The following is a 19,012-nucleotide window of genomic DNA, read 5'->3' on the forward strand; positions in this document are numbered from 1 at the left end:
CTCCTTAGGCAAAACGTTTGAGCACCCAGCTCCTACAAGAGCAATGCCTCCAACTGAGGTATAAATACGTACATAAAAAATAGCAATTTTTAAAAAGGAAGGTGAAATTACTATTGTGACTGGCAACTTTTCCTTAGTAAGCCCTATAGGGAAAGGAAGAGAGGAGCTCAGCCTACACTGATTTACTACCAGGGTTAACCTATTCAGTCCGGTGATAGAAAGGAACATATTGACATGCAATCACTCCCATGAAATCTCCTTCCAATGGTGGATTATAAAATTACAAGACTCAGAAGAATGTGTTTGTATCTTAATTACATCAGTAAGGAGCAATGTTAAACTTTTATGGTTTTTGATCTTGCTTTCTGTAACATTTTGATACAGTTTTTATACATTATGTGTCACATTTCTAAGTTTAGGTAATATTTGCATTATCTCTTTGGTATTTGTAGCTTTGTACTCATTTTCACATGTACTCCTATCCTTTCTCTTCTTTATTTCCTTTTCTCCTCAGTTTTTTTTTTGAAATTTTTATTTGCTCTTTTTAGTTATACATTACAGTAGAATCTATTTTGATATACTGATATAAGCATGAAATATCTTATTCTAATTAGGATCCCAGTCTTGTGGATGTACATGATAGTGAGATTCATTGTAGTGTATTCATATGTACATAGGAAAACTATGTCAGACTAATTCCACTGTCTTTCCTATTTCTACCCACCTTCCTTCCCTTCATTCCCCATTTCCAATCCATTGAACTTCTATTCTTGCTTTTCACATATCAGAGAGAGCATTCAACCTTTGGTATTTGGGCATTGGCTTATTTCACTTAACACGACAGTCTCCAGATCTATCCCTTTACCAGCAAATATCATAAAGTCACATATATATATATATATAATATATATGTTATATAAATACATATATATTGATATATCTCACAACTTCTTTATCCATTCATCAATTGATTAGCATCTAGGTTGGTTCCATAGCTTAGCTATTGTGCATTGTACTGGTACAAGCAATGATGTGGTTGCATCACTGTAGTAGGCTGACATTAAGTCTTTTGGATATATAACAAGAAGTGAGATAACTGGGTCAAATGGTGGCTCAATTGCTACTTCATGAGGAATCTCTGTACTGTGTTCCAGAGTGGTTGCACTATTTTGAAGTGTAGCCAACAATGTCCAAATGCTCCCTTTTACCCACATACTTGCCAACATTCATTGTTACTTATAGTCATGACAGTTGCCATTCTGATTGGAGATATAATCTCAGCATAGTTTTATTTTGCATTTCTGTAATTTCTAGAGATGTTGAACATTTTTTCATATATTTTTTGACCTTTATATTTCTTCTTTTGATAATATCTGTTTAGTTCTTTTGCCCACTTATTGATGGTGTTATTTGTTCTTTTGGTGTTGAGATTTTTTAATTCTTCATACATCCGGGAAATTAATGCCGTGTCTGAGGTGTGGTCGACAAAGTTTTCTCCCATTCTTCAGGCTCTCATCACATTCTTGATTGTTTCCTTTGCTGTGAAGAAGTTTTTAGTTTGATAGCATTCCCTTTATTGATTCTTGTTTTTAATTCTTGTGCTTTAGGAATCTTGTTGAGGAATCCGTTCCTAAGCAGACTTTTTCTTCTAGATTATGAAGAGTGTCTGGTCTAATTCCTAGGTTTCTGATACATCTTGAATTGACTTTTGTGCAGTGTGAGAGATAAGAGTTTCATTTTATTTTTCTACTTGTGCATTTTCAGTTTTCCCAGTGCCATTGGTTGAAGCAGTTTTTTTTTTTTTCAGTGTATATTTTTGGCGCCTTTGTCGAGTGTGAAATTACTGTATTTGTGTGTTTATCTCTGTGCCTTCTATTCTATTCCTTTGATCATCATGCCTGTTTTGATGCCAATATCATGCTCTTTTTGTTACTGTAGCTCTGTAATATAATTTAATGTCTGTGTTATGATGCTTCCTGATTCACTTTTCTTGTTCAGGTTTGCTTTAGCTATTCTGGGCCTCTTATTTCTCCTAACAAATTTCATGACTGCTTCTTCTATTTCTATAAATAGTGATATTGTATTTTAATAGGAATTGCACTACATTTGTACTATGCTTTTGGTAGTATGTCCATTTTGATAATATTAATTGTGCCTATTCAAGGACATGTGAGATCTTTCCGTCTTCTAAGGTCTTCTTCAATTTCTTTCTTTAGTGTTCTCTAGTTTTTATTATGGAGGTCTTTCATCTCCTTTGTTAGATTGATTCCCATGTATTTTTTGAGGCTTATATGAATGAGATATTTTCCTTAATTTCTCTATCAGCTGATTTATCATTGAAATATAGGAATGCATTTGATTTCTGGTTGTTAATTTTGTAACCTGCTACTTTGCTGAATTCATTTTTGAACTCTAGAAATTTTCTAGTGGTGATTTTGGGTCTTCTAAATACAGGATCATGTCATGTCATAGGCAATCATAAATACTTCTAGCTCTTCTTTTGTATCCCTTTAATTTTGTATCCCTTTCCTTTCTTTCTTTTTCCTAATCACTCTGGCCAGTTTTTCTAGAAATATGTTAAATAGAAACAGTGAAAGGGCAGCCCTGTCTTGTTCCAGTTTTTAGAGGGAATGCTGTCTTCATTTAAAATGACATTGGCCTTGGTTTTGTCATATATATAACTCATACAATTCTGAGGGATGCTCCTCATTTACCTAACTTTTCTAGTATTTTAAAACTGAGTGAATGCTGTGCTTTATTGAGTACTTTCTTTGCATTTATTGTGATACTCATGTGAGTCTACTTATGTGATAAATACATTTACTGACTTCCAATGTTAAAAAAGCCTTGCATGCCTTGCATAAAATCCTCTGGATCATTGTGCACTGTCTTTTTAAAGTACTTTTTTATGTGATTTGCCAGTATTTATTAAGAATTTCAGTGTCTATGTTCACCAAGAATATTGGTTCCAAGTTTTCTTTCTTTGATGTGTCTTTGTTCAGTTTTGGAATCAGAATGATACTAAACTAGCTTCATAGAATGAGTTTGGATGGGTTCCTCATGTGTTCTTATCTGTCCCTGCCCTCCCATGCTTTTTTTCTTCTTCTAATTTCTGGCTAATGATGGTTGCACTATTACTAATGATAAATTCTTTAGCCAGTTACTTTTACATTGTTATTCTTACTTCATTTCATTGTAGATGGTAGTTTAAAGAGGTTGTTTTCAATAAAGAATTGTTTTAAGCATATATATGTTTTGCATGTTAGGTTGTCAAACTGACTGATGGTTGTTATCTCCTGTGAGAAAGACATCAATGAGTATGGAAACTAAATTGGGGATTTTACACTGAGATGTAACCTGTGACCAGGATGTAACCTGTGACTACCCCATGGAAAAAGTGGTTCAGTAAAAGACCTATCTATAACAGTGGAAGAGGAATCTATCTGTACATAAGCACAAACCTCAGCATAGAAAAAAAAGGCAACATGAGTGAACAATGCATTGATAAGACACTTCCAAATCTTCATTACTACCAAACAACTGAATCTGTAGATTCATTTTCTATTGTCCTCTTAAGATGATGGATAAAAGTGTTTAATGAGATGTATCAATTGCTACACTGAATGCAAATGGGTGTTTGTACTCTAATAACAAAGATTCAATTCTGGTAGGCATGATGACCTTCATTTTCATTAGCGTTTTTATTATAATCCTTTTATCTGCCTTTCCATATGCTCCAAAGTCAAGCAGAATAAGCTCTTGAACTATGGCAATTAGTCACTGGTTATATTAAACTAAAAGTTTTGAGTGACTGGGAATGACCACTCTCTTTCACAATGAGTATAATTAAGCTGCCATCAACTTGACATTTGTTCCTAATTTCAATTGTTTATTCATAAGCCCAAATTTTTCCTTTATCATTTACAGATATTATACAAATGGGAGCACATTCAATAATCTTAAAGTGGCCTCACTTCAAAGGATAAATGTTTTGCCATTTTACTATGGAAAATAAACACATTTTAAGATACATAACCATTTATAATGTTTTAAATTAAAATTAATCTATGATGTATAGATATATAAATCAATTCTGAAAGGCAATTGCATTTGAACTACTCTACATTACTAAAGCATAGTAACCAGTATGAAACCATATATAATTACACACATGTGGCTGTTTCTTTTCTGGGCCGTTAAGCCTTCTCTGGTGGTTCTCTGATTCTACTTCCACATGTAGTGCTGCTGAAGAAAAGTAAACAGTTATTAAACAATATAGAGGGCACAGAAAGAGCAATAGTCTAATAAAACAATAGTAATATCTTTTTATTTTATCAATTAGTAATTTTAATGGACCATAATCTTTAGTTAAATATGTACTTCCTTTATTCTTATTTTATTATCTTAAATCTCATTTGATTTTATGTCTGTGATTGTGTGTGTGTGTGTGTGTGTGTGTGTGTGTATTGCTAGAGATTCAACCCAGGGTCTTGGTTGGCACCTGCTCTACCACGGAGGTCATTCCACAGGTCTTTTTAGTTTATTTCATGACAGGGTCTGTCTCCAGCACCCTACTGGCCTGAAACCTACCAGCAGTCTGCATCAGCCTCCCAAGTCACTATAAATGTAGTGTGCTCCACAGCACCACCTAGGATTATTTCTTTAGGAAATACTTCTATTCATCCTGAAATTAATCAAAACACCTGGTGGGACACTACATGTCACCAGCTTTAATGCATACAAACATCTCAAATGTTAATCCACAAATTTATCTACTCAAATGAAAAAAATCCCCAGAAATTAAATTTGAAAGTGCCATAAAAATAAAATTCAAGCCATACACTCTTCTATACCTCTTGATAGAGAATATGAATCATCTACTTTTCACCATTAATGGCTTCAAAAATTACTGATAACTTCTCACATCTTTATCAGTTAACTCCCTGTTAATCATATCTGAGGTGGTATTCCTTTTCTGTCCCTGAGACTCAGTTTGCTCTGTGAAATCCTACTTGATTATGGCTATCATTCCTTATGATGACATTAATGAGGGCTTCTTTCCTTGAGCCTACTTTACCAATTCATCAACTTCCCTACTATTATTTCACCACTAGAGACATCAACGATTTCTTTACAAGTAAATCTCTTTTGCTGCTTAACTGGAAGGGACAATCTTTTAGGTCATCTGGTGTAAACTGTCTATTCACTGGACCCTCTAAGTGTTGATTGAGCTCCTGGTAGTGCTAGTATGAATAAAAGGTGCCAGGGATGGTTTTTCTGGAGGTATTCCTGAGCTGAGACTTAAGAGGTGAGGGTAGCCCAGCCAGAGTGCAGGAAAGGGTACAAGCAAGACAGGAAGTAGCAAGAGAGAAGGATGAGTATTAAATGGGGTGTGTGCTTGCCCCAAAATATAGGAATTAGTGAGGAGTAAGGCCAGAGGGAAGGGAAGACAGGAAAGGACTAATGATAGAGAGTTGGGCAAAAGTCATATTATGAAAGCACTAGAGGTAACATTGAAATACTTGCCCATTCATGTCCTTTAGTGGTTCATGAACATAATTTCATGGGAGCTAGATTTTTCTAAATGCTATGTGTATAGTGAATGTCAGGCACATCTGGATAAATGAAAGGAGATGAACAAGTACAAGGGAATATGCAACATTAAGAAGATGCCTGCCTGAAATGAAGAAATTCCCACAAAAAATATTCAATATAAACAATATTATAAAATAAGTTTTTATTCAATGAATATCGGTATAAATGTGATTGCCTAGTAAATGAGAATCTGCTTAATTCTCTACAAAAGTATCAAATGATTTGTGAGGTGAATTACAGGGACTGTGTAAGTTGCTTGTGTTTACTTGGTTGGTTTTCACTTTTATATGTTCCTAGGTCCAGGACACTCATTTAGGTGTTTTGTTAATAATTTCCTGATTCTTGGATCTATCAAGCTCAACAATGAATAAGACAAGGATAGGGATGAGGCTCCGTTGTAGGGAATCTTCTTAGCATGCAAAAGGCCCTGATTTCAAACCCCTTTCATTAAAAAGAACAAAAGGAAGTAAGAACACTAAATTCAATGGTACAAGTAAGTACCTGTAAATTTATAGCTCTTAGGAAATACCCTGGAAATAATTGATTTTCTTCTATAAAAAAACAGTACAAGATGATAATGTACAGGAAAGAGAAAAACATGAAATAGGTGTGATTTCAAAGTACAAACCCAATCAAGTCAGGGAATAAGGGCACTGACTTAACAGATACATAAAGTTGAACTAATGTTCAATGATATTATCTGCATAAACTTGGTGTCAAGTTAGTACTAAAACTGGTTTTTAAGGAGAGTTGTTCTCTCAGTTTTAAAAACTTGTCTCTAACTCATGGAATCAGGGACAACTTTTGTTTTGCCCCAAGAATAAGAGATTGCAATGTGCACCAATGTCCAGCAATTCAGTAAGAATTTTTCTAACATATTACAGTCTAAAAACATCAAATTCTGAATCCCTAAAAATTTCTGGGAATTCAAGTGGTGTAAGGATAAGTGTAGGAACATTCAAGATTAAGATCATTTTTTTGTAATTGTATATATCTTTTTTTTTTCAAACACGGATACTAAACATTGGCATTTTCCAAGTTTTCTCAAATATTCCCACCAAACATGGAAAAAGAAAAGAAATAAAAATCGAAAGTCTTGGATAAGCAGGATTAATATTATCAAAATGACCAAACTACCAAAAGCGCTTTATAGATTTAATGCAATTCCAATTTAAACCAATGATATTCCTCATAGAAATAGAAAAAGCAACCATGAAATTCATTTGGATAAATAAGAGGCACAGAATAGCCAAAGCAAACCTTAGGAAGAAGAGTGAAGAAGGTGGCATCACTGTACCAGAACTTAAACTATACTACAGAGCTATAGTAATAAAAACAACATGGTATTGGCACCAAAATAGATATGTAGATCAATGGAACAGAATAGAGGACACAGTCACAAATCTACATAAATAGAGTTATCTCTTACTAGACAAAGGCACCAATAACATGCATTGTAGAAAAGTGGTACTAGGAAAACTAGAAATCCATATGCAGCAAAATGAAATTAAACCTCTATCTTTCACCCTGCACAAAACTCAGCTCAAAATGGATCAAGGAACTAGGAATTAGACCAGACTCTGCACCTAATAGAAGAAAAAGCAGGCTCAAATCTTCATCATGTCAGCTTAGGATCTGATTCCTAAAGTGCAAGAAATAAAATCAAGAATCAATAAATGGAAAGTATTCAAACTAAAATGCTGCTTCTCAGCAAAAGAAAATATCAATGAGGTGAAGAAAGAACCTATTTAAGGAACAAATTTTTAGTACATTCACATCAAATAGAGAAGTAATCATCAGGATATATAAAGAACACAAAAACTTAACACCAACACTTAACACCTACCTAAAAGCAAGCAACCCAATCAATAAATGGGCTAAGGAAATGAGCAGAGACTTCACAGACGAAGATATACAATTGTTCAACAAATGTATGAAAAACTGTTCAACATCTCTAGCAATTAAAGAAATGCAAATCTAAACTAAGTTTTCTTCTCACTCTAGTAATAATGGCAATTATCAAGAATTTAAGCAACAATAAGTGCTGGCAAGGATTTGAGAAAAAACGTATACCATTCATTGCTGGTGGGATTGGAAAATAGTGGAAGCACTTTGGAAAGCAATATGAAGATTCCTTAGAAAACTTGGAATGGAACCACCATTTGACCCAGCTATCCCATTCCTCGGCATATACCCCAAAGACTTCAAATCAGCATTCCATAGTTATGTAGCCATCTCAATATATATAGCAGCTCAATTTACAATGGCTAAACTGTGGAACCCACATAGATGCCCTTCAATAGATGATGGAAAGAAACTGGTTTATATACACAATGGAATATTAAAGATCAGCCTTAAAGAATGAAATTATGGCATTTACAGGTAAATGAATGGAGTTGGAGAATATCATACTGTCTGAAGTAAGCCTACCCCACAAAACCAAAAGGTAAATGTACTCTTTGATAAGTGGTTGTTCCTCCATAATGGGAGCAGGGGGAGGAAAGGGAAGAATGGAGGAACTTTAGGTTGAGCAGAGGCAGGAAGGAGAGGGGAGAAGGTGTGTGTTGGGGAGAAGATGGTGGAATGAAACAGACAGTATTACTCCATGTAAAGGTATGATTCCATGTATCATGTGACTCTACATCATGTACAACCATAGCAATGAAAAGTTGTGCTCCATTTGTGTAAAAAATTAAATTAATTAAAAAAACCAAATGTGACACAAAAACACAACCAAGAATGTAGGTTTCACAAAACATGCAGTCAGAATGCCAAAACTAGATTATGATTTCCATAACCAGAAATCAAGTAGGACAGTGTTCATTTTCCAATGGCAATATGCTGATTGATGCAGAGAAAGTCTGACCACAGGATAAAATCTTGGCCCTAAGAGGATCGCTGCAGGAGGACTGTAACATTGTGTCTCCTAACAGTGACACACCAGAATTATTTGCACCTGTTTATTACAATGATGGAGCCTATCCCTCAAGTTCTCCTGTGATTTAGTATGTGAAAAGTTGTGATAAAAGCCAGTGGAATACACAATTCTCATCAAAGAAAGCTTTGTGAACTGTTAAACTGAGATACATATCTTTAGAATAACAGTTTATTTTAAAAAGTTATCTTTTTCCATACCTGCATTGGACACCAGTGTGCCTACATTTCTTGCATCATCTGGCCGAGTTATGTTCGCTGTTCTCAATCTATTCCTATGAGAAGATGTACCAAGATCATCTAAAAAATGAGGTAGAAGAAACTCAAATTATTTGAGTTTAGAATAAGAAAGGAGAGATAAACAGATATATATGAATGATTAGATATGAATATCCTTTACTTTTCAAAATCCATGTAGTTGATTCTCAAAGTAACAAATTGGGTATTCAAAGACTGAACTCTAGAATGTGTTTGGTTCCCAACATTACTCTGCTGTGGTATAACTTGTTAGTCTGAAAAATTTTAATGAAATGACTACTTATCTATCTAGGGTTGAGCATGTAGCTCAGTGACAGAATGTGTTGCTTGTATGACCAAGGCCATGGGACCCATTGCCAGCACCAACATCAGAGGGAAAATATGAGTCATGGGGAAATAGTCCCTATCTTTCAAAGTCCAGCCAATGTTCCTGTAACAATACAACATATATCCCCTCCCTGCATATTATGGAAGAGGAAGAATGCATAACTTAGGTGTCTTCCCATGCCAATGTACCCTCCGGCTTCCCATAATCTCTGGAACAGGAATAATCTAATCTTTGCTTCCAATGAAATGTTTCATTTGCTTTCCAAAATGCATTTTCACAAGTTTCCTTATCATTTCTTAAATTACCAAGCTAATTCCTTCCTTCCTTCCTTCTTTCCTTCCTTCTTTCCTTCCTTCCTTCCTTCCTTCCTTCCTTCCTTCCTTCCTCATTTCCCTTCATTTCAGCATTTTCAAAGTATCCTCTTGATTGGTGGTTGTCATCCTTACCATGTTATATTCTCTGTACAAACTAGTTCCACTTTGTCTCTTTCCTCCATATTTAGCAATTGTATTAAAGAATTATACTTTCTGTCACTTCAACTTTTGGGTCCTCCATATTTGTCAGAAAGCATGTTTGGTTATAACAAGAAAATATAAGCCATCCCTGGATCTTGTTATTCCTTGAACTTGTATCCAACAGATCTTCATCCAGATTTTTCTAAAAGGAAGTCTATACCTTGGCTAAATAGAATGTGGTCAGGATACCAAAAATTAAAACACATGTAGAAGCCTTTGGGAATGTAGAATTCCAGACCTCCTCTGCTCAGACAGAGGAGGCAACAGAAGTTCTGATGAACTGTATCAGCTTCCAATTCCCATAGTTGATCTATTTGGCACCCACCCTCCCTGTCATGACCCCAAATTGAAGCTGTATGAGAAGTCACAGACTATTTGATGGACATTTTCCTGCTGTGGTTTTCCTGATGTCTCCAGAAAAATCGTACAATTTTTCTTTTCCTAATTGTCATGTGCTAGACTATGTGGCTCTCTCCTAGGAGTACAAACATTTTAAAATAACATCAAATTACACACATGTATGGCTTGCTATGTTCAAAGGTTCATATTCACTTAAGGAAAAAAAACAGCTCTGCATGATCAGCTACTTTAATCCTTGCTGCCTTCCCAATAGTGAGGAATACAGGCAGTGTGGGGAATTTCCACTTCTCAGACAAGTTTTGAAACTGGAAGCACACAAATTCTCCCCACACTTGGAATAGCCTCTCCATCATCTTCCTAAAGTATTACATGAATTTCACTCCCACCAATGTATGCACCACCTTCTTTTCTTTTATGCACTCTGTCATTTCTCCCTTTCTTATTCTTTGTTCCCAATGCTCACATCCTTTTCTTTATTTTTTAACTTTCCTATCTGAAGGTGTTTGAAGATGGAATCAATAATTCAGCTCTTCTAGTGATACTCCTAATGAAATGTCTTGCTGAGCCTTTATCCAATATGCCACTCATATATCTTTCATTTCTTTTTCCTTACTACTTATTAGGTGCCTTCCTTCATGTGTTAGAATATACCAGTGTACATGCTTTAAGTAAACATTCTACCTGAAAATTGTATAGGACATGTAACTCTTACCTTCTTTATGTTTATTTATTTTCTGTTCACCTCTTTGATCTTCAGCTGCAGTAAACTTGCCAACACAGCTCAGAGGAAGAGGCTCAGAAACACTCTGGTAAAATTAACATTGATAATGAGTTGCAGAAAGATTTCCTTCTTGCTTATTAAGAAGAGATCTAAATTCCCATTACTGAAACCAAGGGTACTTAAAAAGCAGACAAGAATTTATTGCAAACTAATACCTTTCCAAAGAGAACTTCATATATGCTCTCTAGAACAAGAATAATTTGTCTTCTCATGGCTTTTGTCTCTGTTAACACAGCATGGAAGGAGAGAGGGAGACATATGCAGAGACAAGGTCCTAACTAATGTGTATATTTTAGGAAAGAAATAACTTTACTACATGGAACTCTACTTATGCATTCCCCACCAATAAGAAGAGAGATATTCTTGAACAAACCCTTTACACAAATTCTCATCTACAAACTTGTTATAATACAATGTTTAACATTTAGGACACTCAAATGGCAGGCATTGTTTTAGTGGGATAAAATAAATATAGTTGGAATGATAAAAGACTTTGAAAATATCATGTTGTATATAAATGGAACATTGTAGCAGCTGCTTAATTGGGTAAACAAATACCTAGAAAACTACATATTTTTGGTACTCATTTGATAGAAAAAGGAGTTGAATAAGATGACAAAATAGTAAGAAAACATTTCGTGACATACATTTAAAAATAGCACACAGGTTTGTGTAGACTCTGCAACTCTTTTCTTTCAAAAAAGAAACTTGAAAGATATATACTAAGAAAAAATGTCAGTCTAGAAGTTTATGGCACTACAGAAGCTGACCTGAGATTTAACCTAATTGACTGGCTTAGAAATCCATGATGACACAGGTTACTGAGCAAAAACTTTGCAGTGCAACCGTATAGAGTCAGAGACCAGGTGAGATAGAGAACACATTGGTTATTGGAATATTAAGAGAATTCCTAAAAATGTAAGCTACTGTCACACACTGGTAGGTGGGAGACTATAAGATCCCCCTCCAGAGATAAAAATAAAAAAATTCCAACAATCTCAGGAAAACAGAAACCATTTACATAGACTGTCCATCACACAGTCTGTGACTTCTAATACAGCTTCAATTTGGGGCTAAAAAGTCAGTAGAGTTAACTCCAGGACATACAAAGAACTTAAAGAACTTAACACCAAAAAGGGGAAAAAAAACAATAACCCAATTAATAAGTGGGCAAAGGACCAGAAAAGACACTTCATGGAAGAAGAAATACAATGGTAAAAAATATATGAAAAAAATATTCAGCATTTTGAGAAATTTAAAATAAAACTTTAATGAGAATCCATCACATTCCATTCAGAATGGCAATTATCAAGAATGCAAGTTACAGTAAATATTCATGAGGATGTGGGGAAAACGTTCACTCCTACATTGCTGGTAGGACTGTGAATTGATGCAAGCTCTATTGAAGACCGTATGGATCTTAGAAAAATTGGAATAGAACTTCCAATTATGCCAGTTTGCGTTCTCCCTGGAATATACCCAAGGGAGTTAAAATCAGCATACTATAGTGACACAGTCACATCAAAGTTTAGCCCCTCAATTCACAAACACCAAGCTAAATAATCAAACTAGGTTCCCTTCAACAGATGAATGGATCAAAAAATGTGATATACATACAATTGAATATTACTCAGCTATAATGATGAATAAAACTTTTGACAGAACTAGAGACTATCAGGCTAAACAAAATAAGTGAATAAAATGAAACAATGGTCGAATGTTCTCTCAGATATGTGGATGCTAATCCACAACAAAGGAGGGTAGAGAAGAGAAGAATAGAAAATCATTGAATTAGAAAAAAGGAATAAAAAGAAAGGAGGGGGAGTTAGTAGAGAAAGTCAATAGAGTTAATTGGACTTAACTTTCCTTTTTTAAACTGAATACATGACCAGTGTAATTCCTCATTATGTACAACTACAAATATTGGATCCTAACGAAATGGGTTACACTCCATGTATTTATAGTATGTCAAAATATACTCTACTGTTATGTATATCTAAAAACACCAAATAAAAATTTAAAAAATAAAATAAAATGATAAAAGAGAAAAAAAATCAGTAGAGCTGAGGATAGTTTTGGAATTCCATGTGTGGCCCTGGAGACATGGGGTATTGCAAATTCTATCCTACATATTCTTAGTGGCTGACCAGGGAACCATTTTTTCCAGGGTTTCTTTCTGCAGGCTGACTGTATTGTTAATTCATGCAGTTTTTTATACCTGCACAACCCATCTGCATCATTAATTGACTGGGGCATCAGATTCAACTTGTCTCCTTCCTTGTCTCTCCTTGAAAATCCTTCCATCTCTTTTCAGCCCTGCACTCCATTAAACCCTGCCTCCCTCCTCCTATCTTCTCCCCCACAAGATCCCATCCACAAATGCCTGGAGGTATTAGAGATGATTTTACCCTGCCCTACCACCATTTCTGAGGGACCCCGCCCTCTTCGGACCTCATCTGATTCTCAGATGGTAGCTCCTTTATACTGAAGGGGTTAAAGTAGCAGGGTATGCTATAATTTCCCTCTCATCCATCATAGAGCCAAAACTTGTCTCACCCAATATCACCAACCAAAAAGCTGAACTCATAGCTGCCACAAGGGCATGAGAGCTAGCAGAGGGAAAAACCCTCTCCCTATATACCGATCTCCCATGAAGCCATTTGGAAGAAAGGGGGCTATTGAACACCAAAAGGAAGGCAGTCAGTAATTCCACACTTATTTCTGGCCTACTATGGGCCTCCAGGCTGCCTTCGCAACTGGGAATAATCCACTGCAAGGCCTACCAAATTGACTCCTCCATCCAGGGTTCTATCCATCTTTGTCTCTCACTGAAACTCCCTCCATCTCTTTTCAGCTATGCTGGCTCACATGATCCTGCCAGTAAATAAGAGCCAGTTGAGGGTGCAGGGAAATAAGAGAGAGGAACCAGGGTCTGAATGGTGTAAAAAAAAAAAATACGTGTATGAATATATCCATAGGAACCCAACTATCATGTACATGTTTAATCCAATGCAAAAGCAAAACAAAGGATGGAATTGGGCAAACTGGATATCCATTTCAAGAAGAGTGAAACTAGGTGTCTGTTTCTCTTTATGCACAACACAACACCACAGGGATTAAAAACCTTAGATATAACAAATGAGAAACATGGCAGCCATTGGAAAGAACACAGGGAAAACACCTCCGGATAGAGGCATCAAATAAGACTTCAGGAAGAGGAATATTGCACGTGAGAACGTGCTCGCAAGAAGGGGTGAACATGAGTGCATCCAAATTCAATCTGCAGAACAGCAAAGAAAACCACTCACAGGGTGAGGAGAAGGCATATAGCCTAGGAGATGAGTTTTTGCCAGTTTCTCTTGGACCGTGGATTGCCATAATAATATGTACATAAACAGCTAAAGGTACTGAGCTGTGGGAAGACAAACAACCCATTTACCCAATGGCACATGATCACGAAGTACACAAAGGAACATGGATAATCGCTCAGCTCATCAAGGTCGTAACAATCCCAGTCTTCACACATGAGGGACATGCAAATCAAATTTCAACAGCGAGTCCATCTTACCCCATTCGGGAAGGTAATGTTGAGAACACAAATAACACACTCTGATGATCATGTGGAAATAGAAATGCTGCAACATTGTTGGTGAGGATGCTTATTACTACATCCACTATGGGAATCCGAATGGAGCTGACTCCTGAAACTCAAAAGGGCCCAGCTGTACCAATGCCCACTCTTGACTGAAAAACTCTAGTCAGCACTCAAACAATGGTTTATTTGGGCTCATGAAAATCTCTCTTCCAGCTTCCAGTAGCTATTTATTGGCTTTGATTTCTAGTTCTTTATTCCCCATTCCCAGGCCTGAAATTTCTTGAATATCACAAAGCACAATCCTGTCCTTATGCATCTCCTGGTGAGACTCTTATTTTCTTATGTGCCCCTGAGTTAGGGGCCCTCTCTGTAGGATCATTGGCACCTTTATGAGGATATAAGAGATGATATGCTAAAAACACCAACAAAAAACAGAAGAAGAAATCAAAGATGTGGCCAGGGGACGGGAAACAAGTATTAAAACATGCCTTACTTTGGGGTCAGGTGATGAAGGGGTAGCATCACGCAAGCCCTTCTTCATGGTAGGCACTAAACGGGGGGTGGAAACCACATGTTCTCTTTCAGTCTCAGTAGGACTGTTGTCCAGCAAGGCTCGGTGTTGTTGTTTCCCGAGGTCGATTTTTCCTGTTTTGGGAAGAAGTCAAAGTAAAACACACATGAAACTCTGTGTAACTGTAAGTCAATCAATAGCACATTTGGCACTCTTCAAAGACATTACCATGATTCCTGGACTGCCGGGGATTTTCACACACTTCCTCTTTTTCCTCAGGGGCATTCTGGGAAGGAAAAACACAGGATGCCAGGAATTAGCAAGCACTATAAAGACACTTTCTTCTCGGAAGCACAGAGATAGTTTCCTGAAACACACCACATCTGATGCCACAAAGCAAGGATCAGTTCCTCGGAAACAATTAGGGAGAATGCCTGGCGTTCCATCAGACTTTTATGCAATGAAATCAGAAATCAACAGTAGAAATAAAACACAGGAGCCCCTCGCGCCCCCTCGACTGAGTGATCAACGACTGGAGAGCAGAAGACTTGAGAGATGAAATAAACACTACTTCAAGGTTACTGAGAAGAGCCACACAACCTACCCACAACCCAGGGATACTCGGAACGTGGTTCAGAGAAGAAGGTTCAGAGCCCGGATCTTATTCCTTAAGAGAACAAAAAACCTCCCATTACATTTCAAGGCCATGGAAAAAGAAGGAATCAACACTGAAAGCAGCCCTTGATGGCAAATAATTGAAATCAGAACCAAACTTTACGAAATGAAAACAAGGTTCCAACAAAAGCAACAATATACAAACTTGGTTCTTTGAAAGCAAACGTAAATTTGACCAAACTTTATGCACACTATCCAAAGACAGGAGGACAAGACTCAATTTCCTGAAATTTGGAATGAAAAGGATCCATCACCGGGGAGCACAATGAAATACAGAGGATAATCAGAAACTCTTTGGGGAAACTTATACCAGCATTGCAGACCCAAATGCACATCAGAAATTTAAACAGACCCAAATCAAGCAATGAAATTGAAGACACGCTGAACCCTACCAACAAAGGAAAGCCCAGGACCTGATGGAAGCTGAGCCCAGTTCAACCAGTCCTTTTATAAAGAGTTAATGGGAAACCCCCTGAAACCATTCCATGAAAAAGAAATGGAGGGAACCCGCCGGACAGACTCATTCTATGAAGGCCGCATCACCCCGATTCCAAAACCAGACAAAGACCCATCAGGAAACAAAACTTGAGGCCAATCATCCTCATGAAAATAAATGCAGAAGATCTTAGTAAAACATCGGTAATTCACTCACCAAAGCACAGGAAAAAGACAGGACACCACTAGGATCCCATGCGATTCATCTTGGGATGCAATTTGGGCTCCAGAGATGCAAAACAACAGACAATAGGGCAACCACACATTAGGGCAACCACCCATTAGAGCAACCACTGTGGGAAGCACTATGGAGATTCCTCCGAAAACAAGCAATGGAGCCACCCCAGGATCTGGCTGTCCACGCCTCTCTTGTGTTCAGCTGACCATCAGAGACACAAGTGTATCAATGTCTGCAGCCGCATAAACCTTACCAGCAGCGACATGTTGAATGGATGATACAATGAGGCGTATATACACGAACAAGTTTTAGCATTTGTTGAAGAATGAACTTATACCATTTTCGATGAGAGGAAGGAAGTGGAGAATCCCATGCTCAATTCAATAAGTCATAGGAGAATATGGAGCATTGAAAAGATTCCAATCAAGGCTGAAGGTAAAGCAACCTACTAGGAACAAGGTAGGCATGGATATCCTGAAGTGAAAGCAAAGCCTGGTAGAGCAGAAAAAGATCTTTGGGGGGACACAAGAGTTAGGGTAGTGGAGGGAATGTTGATGACAATTCTCTACAAGCCTGAAATTATATCATGGTGAATTGCAATTCAATGTATATCTATCAAAAACCACTAAATAAATGAATGCATGGTAGGTAGACCAGTAGATTAGAGCCAGTTGAGGGTGCAGGGAAATAAGAGGCAGGAACCAGGGTCCGTATGGTGTAAAAAAAAACACGTTTATGAATATGTCCATAGGAACCCAACTATCATGTACATGTTTAATGCAATGCAAAAGCAAAACAAAGGATGGAATTTTGCAAACTGGATATCCATACCAAGAAGAGTGAAACTAGGTCTCTGTGTCTTCTTATGCACAACACCACACAAGAGGGATAACAAACCTAGATATAACAAATGAGAAACATGGCAGCCATTGGAAGGAATACAGGGAAAACACCTCCGAATAGAGGCATCAGATAAGTCTTTAGGAAGAGGAATATTGCACGTGAGAACGTGCTCGCAAGAAGGGGTGAACATGAGTGCATCCAAATTCAATCTGCAGAACAGCAAAGAAAACCACTCACAGGGTGAGGAGAAGGCATATAGCCTAGGAGATGAGTTTTTGCCAGTTTCTCTTGGACCGTGGATTGCCATAATAATATGTACATAAACAGCTAAAGGTACTGAGCTGTGGGAAGACAAACAACCCATTTACCCAATGGCACATGATCACGAAGTACACAAAGGAACATGGATAATCGCTCAGCTCATCAAGGTCGTAACAATCCCAGTCTTCACACATGAGGGACATGCAAATCAAATTTCAACAGCGAGTCCATCTTACCCCATTCGGGAAGGTAATGTTGAGAACACAAATAACACACTCTGATGATCATGTGGAAATAGAAATGCTGCAACATTGTTGGTGAGGATGCTTATTACTACATCCACTATGGGAATCCGAATGGAGCTGACTCCTGAAACTCAAAAGGGCCCAGCTGTACCAATGCCCACTCTTGACTGAAAAACTCTAGTCAGCACTCAAACGATGGTTTATTTGGGCTCATGAAAATCTCTCTTCCAGCTTCCAGTAGCTATTTATTGGCTTTGATTTCTAGTTCTTTATTCCCCATTACCAGGCCTGACAGTTCTTGACTCCCACAAAGCACAGTCCTGTCCTTATGCCTCTCCTGGTGAGACACTTATTTTCTTTTGTGGCCCTGAGGTTAGGGGCCCCCTATGTAGGATCATTGTCAACATTATGAGGATATAACAGATGATATAATAGATGAAAACACCAACAAAAAACAGAAGAAGAAATCAAAGATGTGGCCAGGGGACGGGAAACAAGTATTAAAACATGCCTTACTTTGGGGTCAGGTGATGAAGGGGTAGCATCACGGAAGCCCTTCTTCATGGTAGGCACTAAACGGGGGGTGGAAACCACATGTTCTCCTTCAGTCTCAGTAGGACTGTTGTCCAGCAAGGCTCGGTGTTGTCGTTTCCCGAGGTCGATTTTTCCTGTTTTGGGAAGAAGTCAAAGTAAAACACACATGAAACTCTGTGTAACTGTAAGTCAATCAATAGCACATTTGGCACTCTTCAAAGACATTACCATGATTCGTGGATTGCCGGGGATTTTCACACACTTCCTCTTTTTCCTCAGGGGCATTCTGGGAAGGAAAAACACAGGATGCCAGGAATTAGCAAGCACTATAAAGACACTTTCTTCTCGGAAGCACAGAGATAGTTTCCTGAAACACACCACATCTGATGCCACAAAGCAAGGATCAGTTCCTCGGAAACAATTAGGGAGAATGCCTGGCGTTCCATCAGACTTTTATGCAATGAAATCAGAAATCAACAGTAGAAATAAAGCACAGGAGCCCCTCACGCCCCCTCGACTGAGTGATCAACGACTGGAGAGCAGAAGACTCGAGAGATGAAATAAACACTACTTCAAGGTTACTGAGAAGAGCCACACAACCTACCCACAACCCAGGGATACTCGGAACGTGGTTCAGAGAAGAAGGTTCAGAGCCCGGATCTTATTCCTTAAGAGAACAGAAAACCTCCCATTACATTTCAAGGCCATGGAAAAAGAAGAAATCAACACTGAAAGCAGCCCTTGATGGCAAATAATTGAAATCAGAACCAAACTTTACGAAATGAAAACAAGGTTCCAACAAAAGCAACAATATACAAACTTGGTTCTTTGAAAGCAAACGTAAATTTGACCAAACTTTATGCACACTATCCAAAGACAGGAGGACAAGACTCAATTTCCTGAA

The 19,012-nt window shown here is 37.5% G+C and overlaps 1 protein-coding gene across 1 annotated transcript in view; it reads right to left on the reverse strand.

Annotated features, from left to right (window-relative positions):
- The window catches only part of LOC144255063 (ankyrin repeat domain-containing protein 62-like), a 183,219-nt gene that overhangs the window by 36,480 nt on the left and 127,727 nt on the right, over window positions 1-19,012 (reverse strand). Inside the window, exons 6-10 of the mRNA XM_077799098.1 lie at window positions 15,106-15,163; window positions 14,860-15,011; window positions 10,703-10,796; window positions 8,731-8,829; window positions 4,172-4,245 (exon numbers count right to left, since the gene is read on the reverse strand). Coding sequence (XP_077655224.1) covers window positions 4,172-4,245; window positions 8,731-8,829; window positions 10,703-10,796; window positions 14,860-15,011; window positions 15,106-15,163 — 477 coding nt within the window. The remainder of the gene's footprint in view (window positions 1-4,171; window positions 4,246-8,730; window positions 8,830-10,702; window positions 10,797-14,859; window positions 15,012-15,105; window positions 15,164-19,012) is intronic.

This window comes from Urocitellus parryii, chromosome 5, assembly GCF_045843805.1.
Source record: "Urocitellus parryii isolate mUroPar1 chromosome 5, mUroPar1.hap1, whole genome shotgun sequence".
In the NCBI taxonomy this organism is placed as follows: Eukaryota; Metazoa; Chordata; class Mammalia; order Rodentia; family Sciuridae; genus Urocitellus; species Urocitellus parryii.